The sequence below is a fragment of the Hyla sarda genome, chromosome 8, assembly GCF_029499605.1.
Source record: "Hyla sarda isolate aHylSar1 chromosome 8, aHylSar1.hap1, whole genome shotgun sequence".
In the NCBI taxonomy this organism is placed as follows: domain Eukaryota; kingdom Metazoa; phylum Chordata; class Amphibia; order Anura; family Hylidae; genus Hyla; species Hyla sarda.
In genome coordinates, this window is record NC_079196.1 from 105319762 (window position 1) to 105339893 (window position 20132).

General features: G+C 41.9%; 1 protein-coding gene across 5 annotated transcripts in view; it reads left to right on the forward strand.

Moving 5' to 3' along the window:
* The window catches only part of PARD3B (par-3 family cell polarity regulator beta), a 1515381-nt gene that overhangs the window by 859804 nt on the left and 635445 nt on the right, over positions 1-20132 (forward strand). For all 5 annotated transcript variants that reach the window (XM_056536585.1, XM_056536586.1, XM_056536589.1 and 2 more), the window contains one exon: positions 18507-18626. In XM_056536585.1, the coding sequence (XP_056392560.1) occupies positions 18507-18626 (120 nt within the window). The remainder of the gene's footprint in view (positions 1-18506; positions 18627-20132) is intronic.

Genomic DNA, 20132 nt, shown 5'->3' on the forward strand with positions numbered 1-20132 from the left:
GGAGGAATCCTTACAATATATATATATATATATAATCTCTGGAAGGCTGCAGACAGGAATGTGCTTCCTTTAAAAACCCTCTCCATTGTTGTGCATGCAGGTACACAACCTGTATTGGTAAGCGGTGCCTAAACCCTGCACCTCCATTCCATGGTGGTGCTATCAATACTCCACATAGAGCACCTTTGTTTTTCTTTTTAGATTTATTGCCAGTCAAACACATCGAGCCAGCTTTGACAAACACAAATTTGCAAAATCTACAGACTTAACTGCAACACTTGTGGGCAAATATGTTGCAGAATGCCCTAAGTAACCTGTATGGCTTCATGCTCAACCGTACCCGATCTTGTATCAAGGCTAGAGGCAAATCAACAAGATAGAGCCTCATTTAAATTGTGCAGTTTTACCCAATAAACGTATTGTGCCAATAAACATTTTGCCCTTAAAGGAGTAGTCTTGTGGAGAAAAATGTATCTCCTTTCCAAACGAAAGGGGATAAGTTTTAGATTGCAGGGGGTCCGACCGCTGGGGCCCCCTGTGATCTCCCCCAGAGTGGCGTGCCATGACCGCCACCTGAAGCGGGGGCCACCATGCCCCCTTCATTTATCTCTATGGGAGGGCCGAAGATAGCCGAACGACTCTCCCATAGAGCTATATTGAGGGAATGTAGTGGCCTCTGCTTCGGGGTGGGGTTGTGATGCACTGCTCTGGGGGAGAGCCAGGGCTCCATACAGGAGATTGCAGGGGGGCCCAGCGGTCAGACCCCCAAGATCTAAAACTTAAGTTTTTCCCCACAAGACTGCTCATTTAAGGGGTTAAAATATGTGTCCCAAGGCAAATTGTGACTGTTTCATCAACTGCTATTACATGAAAGAAATCTAACTGAATTACGGAGAGAAAGGGTAAAAAGGAGGAGAGCAGCGCCTCGCGTAATACAGTTGGATGAGTGTACCCTCTGAGTCCCCTTGTGTAGGTTGGACTCTCACCTTATAAGCCTCTTGGTTTATATGCATATCACCCCTTATATCGGTAGTGTGGGTTATCCAAGCCGATGGTGCCTGGACTGGTATCCTATGCAGGAACCCGTAGTGGAAGTAAAGAGAAGAGGAATGAAGGCACCGGAGCAGGCGCTGCTCAAATGAAGATGGTCCAAGAAGAGTTGGATGTAAAAAGTTGTTGTTTATTTATATTAGAATAAATAAAACAAGATACATGAAAGCAATAACATTTTTTGGGATTAGCATATCCCTTCTTCAGATTTCAGGTGTATAGCAAGTGACAATATTCACACGTTTAAATAAACAGAAATGGCGCCAAAGGGCGAAGGGGTCAAAGGGCGTGTTGATGAGTTGGCATTTGGATACTAAAATATACTTTGTCCATGAAAATACAGGGAAATAAACATGATTTTTTATGTTGAAACAGGCTGCAAGATTTTATTTGATAGAGGCTTGGAGCGCATCTGGTTTAGAGAGTGAGGGAGGAAAAAACGAAAGCTTTTTATGAATGAAAGTTGGGCGATGGGATCACGCTGTGGGTGGTGTAGTTACTCGACCACCGTAGTATAGTGCTGTTTCCCGGGGTGTTGTTTGAATGTGTACGTGATCACCTGATTGGCCGATGGGCTCTTTGTACGTCGTTTCGTAGTGGTTCATCTTGAGATGGAGATTTCACGGAAGGTATTGATGTAGTTCGGGTTATCCAATCAGGGTGGTTTATGGCTCCGATGTAACCAATGGGGTTTGAGTACATCTGAGAACTGCGGGACAATGTATCAGGAGCCTGGGGTTTGTAAGGTATGAATGTTTGGTCACGTGATGATTGGTAAGGACCTGGCATTTCAATGGAGCGGGCATGCAGCGATGGACTACCATGGGTGGAGGTGCCAAGGCGATGTTAGATGTGGCCATACATGATGGAGATGGCGTATGCAGCGGATATGGAAGGTGGCCCTTAGGTTTAATGTAGGGGGTGGGGAGGGGTGGTTATACAGTGGGTACGATGGATGTGAATAGTAATTAAGTTACATGCTCTATAAATTCATTCATTCATTTGAAGCCGGAAGATCCAGTAGTTCTTAAGTTTTTTAAGAGTAGAGAATCTTTGACTTGTGTCTTCTGCAATATGTTCGATGGGTGTAATACGGAATGCTAAGAAGTTACAATCATGTGTGGCGGCTGCGTGTCGTGATACGTGTGGAGCATAAATCCATTAGTCACATTGGAGCTATGTTTGTTTAGGCAACAGCGGAGAGATTGTATAGTGCGTCCCACATATTGCAAAGTGCAGGGACACTCAAAGAGGTAGATAATGTAATTAGTGAGTTCAAGTCTTGATGTTGAAATATTCCTTAGTTATATGTGACTTAAAAGATTTGTACCATGGGCTATTGACGGGCAACATTTGCATCTTGCATTGTTACATTTGTAGCTTCCTCTCAGAGAAGGAAGGGAGACTATCGCAGAGTTGTTTTTTTGGGGGGGTTTCCCACATCATTCCCCGATTGGACACCAATCCACATTCATGCGGAACAAACCCCAGGATCCTGATACGTCGCCCCGCAGTTCTCAGACGTACTCAAACCCCATTGGTTACATCGGAGCCATAAACCACCCTGATTGGATAACCCGAACTACATCAATACCTGCTGCGAAATCTCCTTCATCTCAAGATGGACCATTATGAAACAACATACAAAGAGCCCATTGGTCAATCCCAATCACGTGACCACGTACACATTCAAACAATACCCCGGGAAACACCACTATACTATGGCGGTCGAGTAACTACACCGCCCACAGCGTGATCCCACCGTCCGACTTTCATTCATAAAAAGTTTCAGTTTTCTCCTCCCTCACTCTCTAAACCAGATGCGCTCCAAGCCTCTGTATCAAATAAATCCACACAGACTGTTTCTACATAAAAAAAATCATGTTTATTTCCCTGTATCTTCACAGACAATCTTTCAGTATCCAAATGCCAACTCATTGTTGTTTTTCAGTAAATGCATACAATGTAACAAAGCGATGTACACACGAAACAAAAACTTGAGGTCAACACGCCCCTTGATCCCTTCGCCTTTGGCGCCATTTTTGTTTATTTAAACGTGTGAATATTGTCACTTGCTATACATCTGAAATCTGAGGAAGGGATATGCTAATCCCGAAATGCTTTATTGATTTTATTTATCTTGTTTTATTTATTCGTATATAATTAAACAACAAAGTTTTACATCCAACACCTCTTGGACCATCTTCATTGAACCTGCTTTGGTGCATTCATTTCTCTTCTCTTCACATATAACTGAATTGTTACCTTTCTTTTACATGCATGTCATTGAATTTAGAACCTTTCTTCGATATACCTTGCTTTCTTCTGTACATTAAATTAACAGTGCAGCCTATGCGCTATAATATAATCTCCCATCATTTATCACATATGTTACCATGTATAGGGAAATCTGTAATGTAATTGAACACTGCAGCTAAAATGTCAATTTAAGGTTTTTTTTATAGTCCCTTTGTGGTATTGCAAATAAGACCTCATTAGTACTTTAACTATTTTCCACTAGCCTATCCAATTTTTTGTTGCTTGAAAGATTAATTTTCCCCTTTACCTTTGGATTACTTTTCTTAGAAAGGTGTCTCATTAAAATGCAGCAGCCTCTCTCTTCTCTTTTAAGAATCGATAAACGCACATAAACTACATTGTTTCCTTTGAACAATCGTGTTGGAAACACGGACGATTGAAATAATTTGTTGAACTTTCCTCAAGATGACACCTTTTAAGCAATCATTAATACTTGTGTATAATTGAGAGCCGTTTTGTGTTATCCTATTTTTTTCACCATTTTTTGTGACAAAATGCATGAATATGCAATGTCTCGATCTTCTTGACATATCACCATAAGAGGGAAACTATGATATAAAGGATCTCCCAGTGGTTTAATCTGTGTAAGCTTGTTATTGCGACATAATTCATGTCTACTCCATGTGTGTACATGCTAAATGTTTTTTATATAATTTCCTCTATCAAAATCACATACTTAAAATCTGGGTATTTCTTACGCAACAGAAACGCAATGTTGCTATGGTCACAATCCCATCATTTGTTTTCGGGATCAGAGCCCTCTTTGTGTTTCTTATCCCATATGTAATTTCTTTTTGAAGATTAATAAGGCAAGTGACATTATGCACATTTCAAGTTGGTCAAAATCTATTGACCTTTAGAGTGGCACTTTAAATATGTCACTCCAAGTGTGGTCAAATCAGCAGCCTTGCAGCTGAATTTCCACTCGCAGATCACGTCCTCGGTATTCAGGCACATGATGAAATTCATCTTGCTTGGATGTGATTCTCTAAGGTTCCCTTTCTGCTAGGCAGGTGTGACCGAGAGCTGCACTCTGAATAACAACTCCAAAAATGTAGCATGTCAGACATTTGGAAAAGTGCTATTTGCTTCCTGTCATGACTTTTCCTCTTACAGATTGCCTGTCATGCCCTTCAGTGTACATAAAAAAACATACTGTCTTTGTTTAAAGATCACATATAGAGCAAAAGCCATGAATTCTGAGTGGTCTTTGTTGTAGGTCAATATCTGTTTTTTTCCTTATGCGATTATACAGCAGTTGGAACGAGAACTCAAGTTTATTCTTTTTGACAGGATTTCAAATTGCAGAATTTAGAAACAATGCTTACACAAAGTACTCAACTCCAGATATTAAAGAGTATATTGCATTATAAAATATACCATATCAGCAAATAAGTAATGCTTGACCAGCAAGTTGATAAAATATATATCTAAGCCACTTTCTCTGCTTTGAGTTTTAAAGATATATGAATTTTCATTATTGGGTGTTTGAGGGTTTTTATTGTGTGCAGACAATGGTATACTGAGCTTATATAGCCGTGGAAAAAAAGGGAACTTATACTGTATTTTTAAGTGAATGTTTACAATTATTCATGCTGTGTACTCCCATACAAACAGATGGCAATGTTTGGTTATACCTAGAGATGAGTGAACTTTTGAAAAATTTGATTCCGCCAATTCGCCGAATTCTTGGAATAAATGTGGTTCGATTTGAATCTATTCGCGCTGATTCTATATTAAAAAAGTCTATTTCTGGACTACAGAGAGCCTCAATAGGGGTGTAGAACACTTTGCTGTGTTCTAAAACGCATATGGAGTGTGCTGGGGGAGTGAAATAATATTGTTATTCAGAATAACATGCAGATTACTGGCATCACTTTTAGAATCACTGCTGCAGAGGGGCACAATGACAGAGCCTGGAGGTGGCATCTGTATGAGGAGACCATATAGTGGCTGAATGACACAGCGTGGAGGTGTTGGCAGCATGAGGAGACCATATAGTGGCTGAATGACACAGCTTGGAGGAGGCTGAAGAATGAAAAGACCATATTGTGGCTGAATGACACAGCGTGGAGGTGTTGGCAGCATAAGGAGACCATATAGTGGCTTAATGACACAGCTTGGGGCTGGCAGCAGCATGAGTAGACACTAGGGCTTCACAATCCGTAAGATTAAAAGATGAATTTGAAATTTTAATTGAAGATTTATGGTAGCTAGTGCTACCATAAAAAAAAATTGTGGCCCAGGCCCAGCAGCATCAGTAAACCATATATTGGCTGAATGGCACAGCTTGGAGTTGGCAGCAGCATAAGGAGACTCTAGGGCTTCACAATCCCTAAGATTAAAAGACTCATTTTGAAATTTTAATTAAAGATTTAAGGTAGCTAGTGCTACCATAACAAAACTTTTATTCCCAGGCCCAGCAGCATCAGTAAACCATATATTTCCTGAATGACACAGCCTGGAATTGGCTGAAGCATGAGGAGACCATATAGTGTCTGAATGGCACAGCCAGGAGTTGGCAGCAGCATGAGTAGACACTAGGGCTTCACAATCCCTAAGATTAACCCCTTAAAGACCCGGGGTTTTTTCGTTTTTTGCACATTAGTTTTTTTCCTCCTTACCTTTAAAAAAATCATAATTCTTTCAAGTTTGCACCTAAAAATCCCTATGATGGCTTCTTTTTTGCACCACCTATTCTACTTTGTAATGACATCAGTCATTTTACCCAAAAATCTCCTATGAAACGGAAAAAAAAAATCATTGTGCAACAAAATAGAAAAAAAAAACACAATTTTGTAACTTCTGGGGGCTTCCGTTTCTATACAGTACTTTTTTTTTGTAAAAATTACACCTTATGTTTATAGGTCCATACGGTTAAAATGATTCCCTACTTATATAGGTCAGATGTTGTCACACTACATAAATACATGCAAGCAAATGTATACGTTTAAAATTGTCATCTTCTGACCCCTATAACTTTTTTATTTTTTCGCTTACGGGGCGGTACCATTTTTGTATTGATCAATTTTGGACTTTTGAATTTTCTTGCACGTACGCTATTGATCATGCGGTTTAATTAATGATATATTTTTATAATTCGGGCATTTCTGCACATGGCGATACCACATATTTTTATTTACTCTGTTTTTTTTTTTTTAAATGGGAAAAGGGGGGTGATTCAAACTTTTATTAGGGAAGGGGTTAAATGATCTTTGTTAACTTTTCTTTTTTTTCAACTTTTTTTTTACAATGTTATTGCTCCCATAGGGGGCTATAACACTGCACACACTGATTTTTTACATTGATCAATGGTTTCTCATAGGAAACCTGGTGCCTGGATCTCAGGCACTGAGCAGTCATTTGGCAATCGGACACAAGGAGGCAGGTAAGGGGACCCTCCTCGTGTCCTACAGCTGTTCTGGACACCGCAATTTCACCACGGCGGTCCCGAACAGCTCCCTGAGCTAAACGGCATTAGTTTAGTTTCACTTTAGACGCGGCAATCAACTTTGAACACCGCGTCTAAAGGGTTAATAGTGGATATTAGCCACGGGTCCCGGCCATTGTTAGAGGCAGGGCCTGACCCGCTATGACGTGGCCCCGCGTTATAGAACGGGAGCTGGACTCAGGACGTACAGGTACGCCCTGGGTCCTTAAGTGGTTAAAAGATTAATTCTGAAATTTAAACTGAAGATTTTCAGTATCTAGTGCTACCAAAACAAAATTAGTTGCTGAATGGCACAGCCTGGAGTTGGCAGAAGCATGAAGAGACCATTGAAATTTATGATTTTTAAATTTAAGATTTAGAAATTTAAATTAAGGATTTTGAAATATAACTTTTAACTCCCAAGTTTTAGTGTCCCAGGTCCCGGCGTGTGGGTACAAAGGACCAAATCTAACAAGAAGTCATATGTCACATAGCAGCTCAATGACAGAGCCTGGAGGTGGCATCAGTAGGAGGAGACCATATAGTAGCTGAATGGCACAGCCTGGAGGTGGATGACGCATGAGGAGACCATATAGTGTCTGAATGGCACAGCCTGGAGTTGGCAAAAGCATGAGACCATTGAAATTTAAGAATTTGAAATAGAAATTTAAGATTTTTAAATTGAAATTGAGGATATAGAAATTGAACTTTTAACTCCCAAGTTTTAGTGTCCCGGACCCCGGCGTGTGGGTACAAAGGACCAAAATCTAACGAGGAGTCACATGGCAGCACAATGACAGATCCTGGAGGTGGCATCAGTAGGAGAAGACCATATAGTGTCTGAATTTAACAGCCTGGAGTTGGTGGCAGATGAGGAGACAATAGGGCCTCACAATCTCTAAGAGTAAAAGATTAATTTTTAAATATCCAATGAAGATGTATGGTACCTAGTGCTACCATAAACATATATAGGTAATGTCCTAGGCCCAGCAGCATCACTAAATCATGTATGTGGCTGAAGCATGAGGAGACCATATAGTGGATGAGTGTCACAGCCTGGAGTTTGCTGAAGCATGATAAGAGACCATATAGTGGCTGAATGAGACAGCCTAGAGGTGGCAGCAGCAGCATCAGGAGTCCTGAAAGTGACTCGTTGACAGAGTGGTGTGGTGGGTGGCAATACCGGTACCCAGTGACGAAGGTGGGTGAAAAAAGGTCTGATGTGGAGGAATGTTTGTAACTGGGGAGCAGCGCCTTAAATCTGTTTGGCACTATCCATATTTGTGTTGGTGTGGCACCATGGTCAATCTACTCTCATGCATTGATGGTTGGAAATCCTGGCTGATCCATGCCTGATTCATCTTCACAAAGGTACGTCTCTCCACATTTTTCGTGGACAGACGAGTTCTCCTTGGGCGGGTGACTATGGCCCCCGCTGCACTAAACACCCGCTCTGTTGGCACACTACTGGCCGGGCAGGACAGCTTTTCCAAGGCAAACTCTGCTAGTTGCGGCCACAAATCAAGTTTGGCTGCCCAGAAGTCCAGCGGATCTTCAAGGTGTGTTGGCTTGGGCATGTCAAGGTATGCCACCACTGCTGGTTCAGGTCCTGCTCCATGTCTACCTGCTGCTGATGAAAAAAGCTACTCCTCAGCGACTGTGGACTCAGGTTGCTGCTGATGGAGCTGGTACTGCTCCTGCCACCCCACCCCCTCCCCAGCAGCCATGGCAGTGGAAGGTGAGCACAGGGGGTCCCCAATTCAGACCTGCGAGAGGATGGATGATGGCCCCGATAGGCATTGGCCAACTGCCTACATAGGATGCCTCTGTAGTAGGTAATTTTGTCCTCCCTCTCAGTGGGTGTAAAAAAGGCCTCTATATGGTGGCGTTGGCGTGGTCCAATAAGGGGGAGATCCAGAAGTCATCCCACTGCCGAATGGTGACAATTCGGCTGTCAGTACGTAAGCAAGTGAGCATGCATCGTGCCATTTGTGCAAGTGACTCAGAGGAACTCTCTGCCTCTATTTCCACTGCATACTGCCACAGTGTGTCTGGGTCCTCTGTCTCGCCTTCCTCATAACCCTTTAGATCCTCTGTCTGCACCTGCTCCTCCTCTCCTGTCAGATTACTAGAAAAACTGCCCATTAGGCGAAACCTAAACTGTTCTCCACTGTGCCCCTCCCACTCCTCCTCCTCCTCCTCCTCCTCCTCCAGTTCAGCCCCCTCAGGGCTCATATGGCCATGAGATGCAGGCGCCACATCTCCAGTGCCCTGACCAGCCATCGTTTCCAACATGTGTTGTAAGGAATGAAGCAGTGGAATGACGTTTTTCATCCCGTAATCCTGGCGACTTACTAATAATGTGGCTTCCTCAAAAGGCCTGAGCAAACGGCAGGTGTCACGTTTGAGCTGCCACTGGTTCACATTGAAGTTACACAGGGGAGTATCCATAACCGCTTGGATCATCAAGAAATCGGTGATGGCTTTTCTCTGTTTTTATAGTCGGTCCAACATATGGAGGGTGGAATTCCAACGCGTGGCACCGTCACAAAACAGACTGGGGGATACCGTTGTGATGCTGAAGCTCAAGGAGGGTGTGCTTTGCTGTGTACAAGTGGCTGAAGTGCATGCAAAGTTTCTTTCCCATTGTTGTCTTGCAAATGAGGGGAACACTTCAGGAACTGCTTCAAAACCAGATTGAACACGTATGCCATGCAGGGCACATGGCTCAGCCTTCCCAGTCGCAGCTCATGCAAGATGTTCTTCCCGTTGTCAGTCACCATGGTTCCTATTTCCAGTTTTCATGGAGTAAGCCATGCTCCGATTTCTTTTCAAATTACTTTTAGCAGTTCCTCCCCTGTGTGACTCTTTTCGTCAAGGCAAACCATGTGCAGAACAGCGCAACACCGCTATGCCCTGCACATATGGTATGCTGAAGGGCCACTGAGACTTGCCTGATCAGTGAAGGCTGAGGACGCGGTGGAGGATGAGGAGGCAAAGTTGCAGACTGTCACAGGACCAATGGCCTGAGAGCATGCAGGAGGAAGCAGCATAACCTGTCCAAGTTGGTGTTGTGGCTGTGCAGGGACCACATTCACTCAGTGAGCCATAAAGACATGTATTGTCCCTGACTGTAGTTACAGCTCCAGACGTCGACGCTGCCGTGCACTTTGGCACACACCGACAGGCTCAAGGACTGGACCACCTTCTCTTCCACAAAATTATGCAGGGCTGGTACTGCCTTCTTCGCAAAGAAATGACGGCTTGGCACTCTCCACCTCAGTTCGTCACAAGCCATCAGTTCTCTGAAAGGTGCAGAGTCCACCACTTGAAAAGGGAGGGACTGCAGCACCAGCAATTTAGACTGGAGCACATTCAGCTTCTGCGCCATTGGATGAGTGGACGCATACTGTTGTCTCTTGGACATGGCTTTGCCGATGGATTGTTGGCGAAATGGCTGACTAAAAGTAGGAGGAGCAGGCGCATCTGGAGCGACAGAAGGGAGGGTATTACACACAGCTCCCTTAGGCTGAGGTGGTGGAGCCTTGGCTGGCTGAAAGAGGGAGCAGCGTGCCACTGTGTGATGCAGCAGGCTTGACCACTACATCAGAGCCACGGTTCTTCCAGGCCGCTTTATGGTGGTGAAGCATATGTTGACTTAGGGCCGTGGTGCCAACATAGGGACCCTGGTCACCCTGCACCTTCTGCAGACATATCTTGCATGTGGCTATGTGAACCTTCTCCGGATGCTTGATGAAAAACTGCCACACTGCCGAGTAGCTGATTTTCCCACCAACAGTCCGCACTAATTGACTGCTTCTGCCGCCATCTCCAGGAACAACTGTTCCACTACCTCCCGTAAAGGTAGGTCTATACGGTTAAAATAATACCCTATTTATATAGGTCAGATGTTGTTGTACTACATAGCTACATGCAGGAAAGTTTATACGTTTAAAATGGTCATCTTCCGACCCCTATAACTTTTAAATTTTTTAGCTTACGGGGCAGTACCATTTTAGCGGTACCATTTTTTGTATTGATCAAACTTTTTGATCGCTTTTTATTCATTTTTTCATGATATAAAAAGGGACCAAAAATACGCTATTTTGGACTTTGGAATATTTTTTGCGTGTACGCCATTATATGCCTAAAAACTCTGTATTTTTGTAAATCACCAGCCAGTGATTACTTTTGTCTGTCCTTTCACAGCATGTTGGCCCTTGACAGATTAACAGGTAAAAAATAGTACACTACTTAGATGTACATATGCTGTATGCACTGATGAGGGCAGAAAAAATGCGCTACAGTACCCTTAAAAAAAGTATTTTTGTAAAACACCAGCAGTACACAACAGTGCTGCAGCCAAAAAAAAAAAAAAAAAAAAAAAAAAAAAAAAAAAAAAGCTGTGTACTAAACACAAAATTGCACTCTGTCACAGACTATTAGGAATGGGCTGCTGGGTATTATACCGTCTACAGACTAGTATAACCAGTAGATCATTTTTTGTGGAACAAAGACACTGAATTGCGCTGAAAAATTATTCCTGCCTCCTCTGCTAAGGTTTATGAAATTGATGCAGCTTGTTGAAATGTATGAGACAACACACAGCTATCTGCCCCTCTCTGTAATACTATGCCGAAGAAAGTGACTGGGAGGTTAAAGGACAACTGCAGCTGCATTACACTTATCCCTTATTACACTTAAGTGTTTGATCGCGGGGGGTCCGACCGCTGGGACCCCCCCCCGATCTCCCTAATGGGGCGCCACCATTAGCGCTCATGGTGAGCGCTAAGGCGCGTAGCGTCGACCTAGATGTCGATGGTGACGCCCCGTCTCCTGCCCGTCCCCATACAGTGCTATGGGGGATGCGGGGAGGCACGAATGCTGCCTACCCGCCTCTCCCATAGAGATGTATGGAGGAGGCGTGCCTGCTGCAACGTCATGCTGTCGTACAGGAGATCGCCGGGGGCCCCAGCGTTCGGACCCCTCGCGATCAAACACTTATCCCCTATCTTGAGGATAGGGGATAAGTGTTTGTAACGCAGCAGATGTCCTTTAATGCCTGCAGCTGCAGTAAAAATCCTTTTCAGTAAAAAAAAACAATGCTCTCCATCCACGAGAACGCTGATGTGACTAGGAGGATGTTAAACGCTGCTGGACTGCGCTTTTCTCTGCTGTAACACACACAGGCTCTGCATCCTATGATCCTTCTGCAGTGTATTGTAATGAAGTGAGGAGCTGGAATTAATGCTGCCGATTATATAGGGCTGTGACATCACAGGGGTGACTGGCTGCTGATAGGCTGCATCCTGCATATGAATCAGGGTCATCCCACCTACTTCTCTTCCCGCCTTCCCAGCGTTCCTTGCCCCATGTACTGACATGTGGATCTCCCATTTTAGATGCCCTGTAGCCTGCACCGCAGTAAATGGAGTTTAATGAAGCGATTTGTGCGATAGAATCACGGTGATATTCGCATTTGTTGCGAAATGAATATTTCATGAAATTCGTAACTAATTCGGGTTCGTCAGCTCTGATTCGCTCATCTCTAGTTATACCCTATATTGATATTGCTCTCTCTACGCTTGGTATATCTTGAAAAACTTACACTGAACCATGTAAATTATTCCATTACCATTACAGGTAGGTAGTTTGTGCAGTTTTCATTTAACTTTGTGCAGAATGTATGGTGTCTTTCTTCTAGGAAAATGTGTGGACATGCAGTTTGTGAAAGGACTTTGAGAACCTATCTTCTATATAATTCTTTGAAAGAAATAGTATTCTAGTATTTTTTCTTGTCATTGTATCAGACAATATGTTAGGCCTTACTTATGGTATACCTTGGCAGGGGGGCTGATGGGACCCATGCTAACCTATTAGCATTATGCATTATTATCCTTCTTAAGGCTGATCAAAGTCGCTGAAAACTCCCTTATTGTGAAATGTTTTCCTGAGCCATTTTAACAGCAGCCTGTGAGAGCTTCTGTACCTTGCAGGATCACCATTCTTAGAGGGAGAAACTGAACCTCTTTAAAAGCGGTTATGTATGCTGACACGTGCCTATGGTAAACCCAAACTTACTGCTGAATAAATCTTTAAAGGGGTACTCCAGTGGAAAACATTTTTTTTTAAATCAACTGGTGCCACAAAGTTAAACAGATTTGTAAATCTTAATCATTCCAGTACTTATCAGCTGCTGTATGCTCCAGAGGAAGTTATATTTCTTTCTTGAGTTTGTTTCTGTCTGACCACAGTGCTCTCTGCTGACACCTCTGTCCGTATCAGGAACTAGAGCAGGAGAGGTTTGCTATGGGGATTTGCTTTTTACTCTGGACAGTTCCTGACATGGACATAGGTGTCAGCAGAGAGCAGTGTGGTTAGACTGAAAAGAATTCCAGAAAGAAATACAACTTTCTGTGGAGCATACAGCAGCTGAAAAGTACTGGAAGGGTTAATATTTTTAAATATAATTAATTTACAAATCTGTTTAACTTTCTGGCACCAGTTGATTTAAAAAAAAAAAAGTGTTTTCCACCGGAGTACCCCTTTAAAAGTGACACTCATTCCTTTATGAAGTCCATCATGTGTAAGCATATAACTGACAGCAAATCTGTTCTTAGCATTCTGCATATATGGTATCTGCTCTTATACTACAATAAGTACCGTATTTATCGGCGTATAACACGCACTTTTTAGGCTAAATTTTTTTGCCTAAAGTCTATGTGCGTGTTATACGCCAATACACCCCCAGGAAAGGCAGGGGGAGAGAGGCCGTCGCTGCCCGCTTCTCTCCCCCTGCCTTTCCTGGGGTCTAGAGCGCTGCTGTCGGCCCTTTTCACCCCCTGGTTATCGGCGCCGCTTCCCGTTCTGTCCCCCTGACTATCGGTGCCGGCGACGATAGCCAGGGGGAGAGAAGCGGCGCCGACAGCCAGGGGGAGAGAAGGGGCAGCGGCACCCATTGCCGGCGCCGTTGCCCCGTTGCCTCCCCCCATCCCCGGTGGCATAATTACCTGAGTCGGGTCCGCGCTGCTCCAGGCCTCCGGCGTGCGTCCCCGGCGTCGTTGCTATGCGCTGAACGGCGCAGCGCATGACGTCAGAGCGCCGCGCCGTGCATAGCAACGACGCTGGTCCCCAGCACGACGGAGGCCTGCAGCAGCGCGGACCCGACTCAGGTAATTATGCCACCGGGGATGGGGGGAGGCAGCGGCGCCGGCAATGGGTGCCGCTGCCCCTTCTCTCCCCCTGGCTGATAACCAGGGGGTGAAAAGGGCCAACAGCAGCGCTCTAGACCCCAGGAAAGGCAGGGGGAGAGAAGCGGGCAGCGACGGCCTCTCTACCTCTGCCTTTCCTGGGGGTATATCGGGGTATACACGCGCACACACGCACCCTCATTTTACCATGGATATTTGGGTAAAAAACTTTTTTTACCCAAATATCCTTGGTAAAATGAGGGTGTGTGTTATAGGCCGGTGCGTGGTATACCCCGATAAATACGGTATATTAGCTCACATTTTTTATTTATTTACTAGCAAGTAGTTGCTAATTTTTTCCTACCGAATTCTTGTTTGGTGGTGGGGGCGGGGGGGGGGGGAGCAACAAAGGAGGAAGCTTTTGTCCTCATATCCCATCCTTACATATATATATATATATATATATATATATATATATATATATATATATTGTTTATGTTTTCTTACAATAGAATCTGTTTTTTGTTCTACAAAGAGTAAAGCAACAGGCAATGTGTACATAACAACAATGGTATAAGAAGATAAATATCAAATACAGTGTCCTCAGAGTAAAAACTCAACAGCATAGAAGCATGCAATCGTAGGGCCGAGGAGAAGGAAATGGTCCACCAGAAATAGGTGGGGTTGTGGGGGGTTGAGAGAGGAAAGAAACAAGGAGAGAAGAAAAGAGAACACATAATGGACTTGATGAAGAAGAGAGTTTTGCCTCTTCAAGAGGCGTTGTCCGCAATAAAGGTTCATAGTTTGTGTCTTGTGTCCAGTATTGCTCATATATCAGTGAGCTTGGGTTTACCTTAGAAATGCACCAGCATACAGCACCAATTTTGAAGAGGATGCATTCCTCTTTGCAATCTTACTGTACTCGCCACTCTAGGATTGTTATATAGCCTACTTTGGTGTTGTACTCTCGGCACAACACCTCTAAGTGAGCACATTTCAGTCACTGCGTTTAGACTATTCACTGTAAAGGGTTAGTGGCACATGAAGCACTGTGTCCGGTTCTTTTTTTATGTGCATTCTTTGCAGGATCACCATAACATACTGTCATGTTCTATTGTGATTAGAAGATCGTATTTAGTATGTCAAGGCATTTCATTCCTTATGTAGTGGCTACATATTCCACTTCAGTGTCTTCTACAGACAGTGTCTTCTTTCACATCAGTCTCTCACAACGTGTTTCCTAAGCTAATAGAAAATCCATAACTTTTAGCTCATATCTATGGCTATTTCTTCCTGGTTTTAATTCCATAGTTGAACTTCACCTGATCTTGCCTGTGCTTTTCTTTTTCATCTTTCACCTTACTTTCTTTGTCATCTTCCTTGCTTTGGTTTTTTTCTTTAGTTTTTTTTTTCCTATCCAAAAAGTAAAAATTTGATAAATGCTGCTTATTAATAGCGTAGCATTACATTTGCGTAATACCCTTTACGAAGAGCATGTAGAGATTGGTCTACTTTTCTACTGATTACAGATGCATAAATTAACCAATGACATTATCCCCAAATGGCACAGGCTTTCATGTGATACCTTTTAAGATGTAGTTATGCAGAAAGTGACAACTAGACCTTATAAATAATGAAGTGAGATAATATGACCTGGAAGTCATAAAACAGACACACATCCTCATTGCTATAATTTGCACAAAAAGACTATAATCACCGGAGGCTAGCTTTAAGCATTTACCTTAACTGGCAATCTGTTCATCTCTAGGCATAAATTACAGTAGCTTCTGAAATGTGTTTTCACCCCATTTTCTGGCAAGGTGTAAAATTTTAATAGCCTGTGTGCTCTTATCTAGTATTTTTTTTTTATTCTATATGTATAATATAAGGATATTGTGGTGAATTATTGGATAACAGGTTTCTTAAGAGACTTATAGCTGCCTGAGAAGTTACAGTTCTTGTGCAAAAATAAGACAATTAAAAGGTTAAACCGTATTATTGGAAATCATTAGACCAACTCAAAACTGCATAGCAGCCTTTACATGTGGAGAATTGGATGGACAGTTATTTTGATAATGTAAGTCACAAATAGCTGCACGTTTTGCCTTAAAATACACAACTCTCCTTTACAGGGGTTTACATGGTTTCTTTACAAAATTGGGATCAATACAATCTTGTAGGAGCACTATATAATGCAGTGTGAACATATCTCTGATCATTGTCATGCAAATTGCATGACCTTGAAAACATAGTTTTAACGTCTGTTGCAGATTTTTTTTCCAGAAAATCCACAGCATAACCATATTAAGACACACAGCAGCAAATCTACACTGAATTGTGTGGATTTCAGTGTGAATTTACCACTGTGGATTTAGTTGCAGATAAGCAAAAAAAAAAAATGTAAATCCACTGGATTAAGCTGCAGATCTACAATGTTGTAAAACTTTAGTACTTATTGTGGGAAATTCCATGGTCTTGTAATTCTCTGGGAATTTTCTGCATGTATGGGCTGTTGGTAAGAATATTTGGGTATATGGATTTCCCAGGAGAGATGGCAAATTGTATGGGAAAGTGGCGCTAAAGATTATTTCTATACTTCCTATAAAGAGACCCAGTTCAAAGTTCAAATTACTGATGGGCTGTTATCACACTACTACATTGTTGCACAAACACAATGCAGCTATAACCTACATTTGCTGGAGGTGCGGGAGGGTTGTCAAGTCGGTGTTCCATATCTCTGTACTTGTCTGAATATGGTGAGGTTTTGGACTGAGGTTAAGTGCTTGCTCCTTGATGTTTTAGGTGTATCTTAAAGGGGTACTCCCGTGGAAAACTTTTTTTTTAAGTCAACTGGTGCCAGAAAGTTAAACAGATTTGTAAATCACTTCTATTAAAAAATCTTAATCCTTCCAGTACTTTTTAGGGGCTGTATACTAAAGAGAAATCCAAAAAGAAATGCATTTCCTGTGATGTCCTGACCACAGTGCTCCCTGCTGACCTCTGCTGTCCATTTTAGGAACTGTCCAGAGAAGCATATGTTTGCTATGGGGATTTCCTTCTTCTCTGGACAGTTCCTAAAATGGACAGCAGAGGTCAGCAGAGAGCACTGTGGTCAGGACATCACAGGAAATGCATTTCTTTTTTGGATTTCTTTTTTGGATTTCTTTTTTTTGGATTTCTCTTTGGTATACAGCCCCTAAAAAGTACTTGAAGGATTAAGATTTTTTAATAGAAGTGATTTAAAATAGAAGATTTTTAATAGAAGTGATCTGTTTAACTTTCTGGCACCAGTTGATTTAAAAAAAAAAAAAAAGTTAACTTTAAGCTTTTCACCCTATAGTCTACCTAATTTACCTTTCTCTCAGATGTTGAGGAATAAAGCCCACAACACTTCTTCTGCACATTCTCTTAAGACTTTAATTGCCAAGTTTTGGATACATCAGCCCCGACCCTGATTTTCTGGCTTGTGCTTGTTAGAATAGATCTCTTGAATACCTCATGGCCTCTTTGAACAATACTAACTTACCTATAAACTTCAATTTCTGCATTATTTTATAACACATATAGTAAAATAAAAAATAATTAAAAAAAACAACACCATCAATTCTTAAAATCTTATCAAGTTTAACATTATAACCTGATTTTAAACAGTAGGTCGTTTTTGATGACACTTTCCTTTAAGGTTTAGGTGTTCTTTAGTACAGTGATCTTTTTTTCACAAGGTGTTGACCATAAGGCGGAACCATTTTCTTGTATATGAGCCATCAGTTCATTCAATGTTTTGCTACTCCTACTTATTGTAAAATAACATAGTTTAGAAGAAGACTTTGATTATATGCATAGTATGGTGACTCTTTATTGAAATAGCCTGCTGATAGCAGTCATTTATTGTCTCGGTAATGACAAAGAAGTTAAGAGAAGGTAACAGCTCTATTTAAGTCTGTGATTAATTAGACTAAACAAGGGGCAAGAAATTAAAAGCTGACAAGTGAGCGGGTAATTAATTAGTCCCAGGTATGTTTTTCAGTCACTGCTGGAAGCTTTCAAAGTCACTGCTATAAATGTACTTTTCTAATTTTCTTATCAGAAACACCAAACTAATGTTGCATTAGGCTCCTGCTAACAGCCCGCTCCGTCCATTCACTTTCTTTAAGGCTTTGTTTTGCAGGTATAAAAATGTAACTGGGACTGGTTTGTGTTTAGCGTATGCTTTTTTTCAGCATTAACAGCTTTTGTGTTTCGATCTCTCTAGTGAATTAAATTACATTGAGGTATTAAAGCAGCTCTGGATCTAAATATAGACACAAATCTTTATCAGTGTTGAGCTGGGAAGCACATTTTCACTCTTGTTGGATGCCTGTCAAAATAGGTTGCTGGAACAATGAGTTTGTTGGCTGATCTCTAGTGTGCTGTATCTGTCCTGTGTTAGGGCAGCTGGATTTTTACACATGGCCTACAAGGTATATTATGTATTGATGAAGGCCATACATGTTGAATTCCCCTTTATTTATTTATAGGTTTGGAAAAAAGAATAAAGATGATAGAGGAGGAAAATTAGATCAAAAAGACAGCCCAAGACCTGGCACGCTAAAAGAGGAGGAGCAAGAAGTCGAGAAAATTAGAGAGGAACGTGAGAGGTAAGAAAAAAGAAAGATACCATATGTGAGCGAGTTATTCTCGTGATCATACACCAGTAGTAATCCAAGTGAAATTTTTCATTTTCCTAATAGGGTTTCCTGGAAAGGCCTATGGTCAGATCCAGATGCGGTGAATAATATTGTTTGTTACAGTTTCCTTCAGATTTGACATAGATATTACTGCAGTAGACCGTACATGTGAATTCGAAAATTTGCAACATGCTCTGATTTCTCTGCAGAAGTTTTTCTTGTACAGGCAGATGTGGTTTTTAAAACCTTAATCCCTTGTATTATGTATAAAATGCCTTGGATTTTTTGCACCATTATGCTGGAAACATCATGTATTGAAAGGCTATGTTCACATAAGGCTGTTCAAAAAAAAGGCAGAAAATGTCTATTTTTTTTTTTTTACTACTGAGTACTATTAACCCCTTAACGACAATGGACGTAAATGTACGTCATGGTGACGTGGTACTTAGCACACCATGACATACATTTACGCGCCACCATGGTTGCGAGCACCAGAGCGGTGCTCGCGTCATGCCCGGCAGGTCCCGGCTGCTATCAGCAGCCAGGGACCAGCCGGTAATGGCGGACATCCGCGATTGTGCGGATGTCCGCCATTAACCCCTCAGATGCCGTGATCGATACAGATCACGGCATCTGTGGCAGTGCAGTACTTTGAAATGATGATCGGATCACCCGCAGCGCTGCCGCAGCAATCCGATCTTCCAGCATGGCGGCCGGAGGTCCCCTCACCTGGCTTCGGCTGTCTCCCGGGGTCTTCTGCTCTGGTCTGAGATCGAGCAGAAGATGACCGATAATACTGATTAGTGCTATGTCCCCTATGGGGACATAAGTGTTAAAAAAAAAAAAGTTAAAAAATTTTAAATAAAAAAGTTAAACAATGTGAAAAAATCCCCTCCCCAACAAAACAGTAAAACATCAGTTTTTCCCATTTTACCCCCAAAAAAGCGTAAAAAAATTATTAATACACATATTTGGTATCACTGCGTGCGTAAAAGTCTGAACAATTAAAATATATTGTTAATTATCCCATACGGTGAACAGCGTAAATGTAAAACATTTTTAAAAAGTCCAAAATTGCTGCTTTTTTGTCACATTTTATTCCAAAAAAATGTATAAAAAAATTAATAAAAAGTTAAACCTAAGCAAAAGTGGTATTTATGAAAACTACAGATCATTGTGCAAAAACTTAGCCCCATATCGCCCCATATACGGAAAAATGAGAAAGTTATAGGTGGTCAAAATAGGGCAATTTCAAACATACAAATTTTGTTAAAATGGTTTCATATTTTTTTTAAGCGGTACAATTATAGAAAAGCATATAACATGGGTATCATTTTAATTGTATTGACCCACAGAATAAAGAAAAGATGTAATTTTTACCGGAAAGTGTACAGCGTGAAAATAAAACCTTACATAATTTGCTAAATTGCGCTTTTCTTTTCAATTTCCCACATTAATATTTGTTTGTTTGCGGCG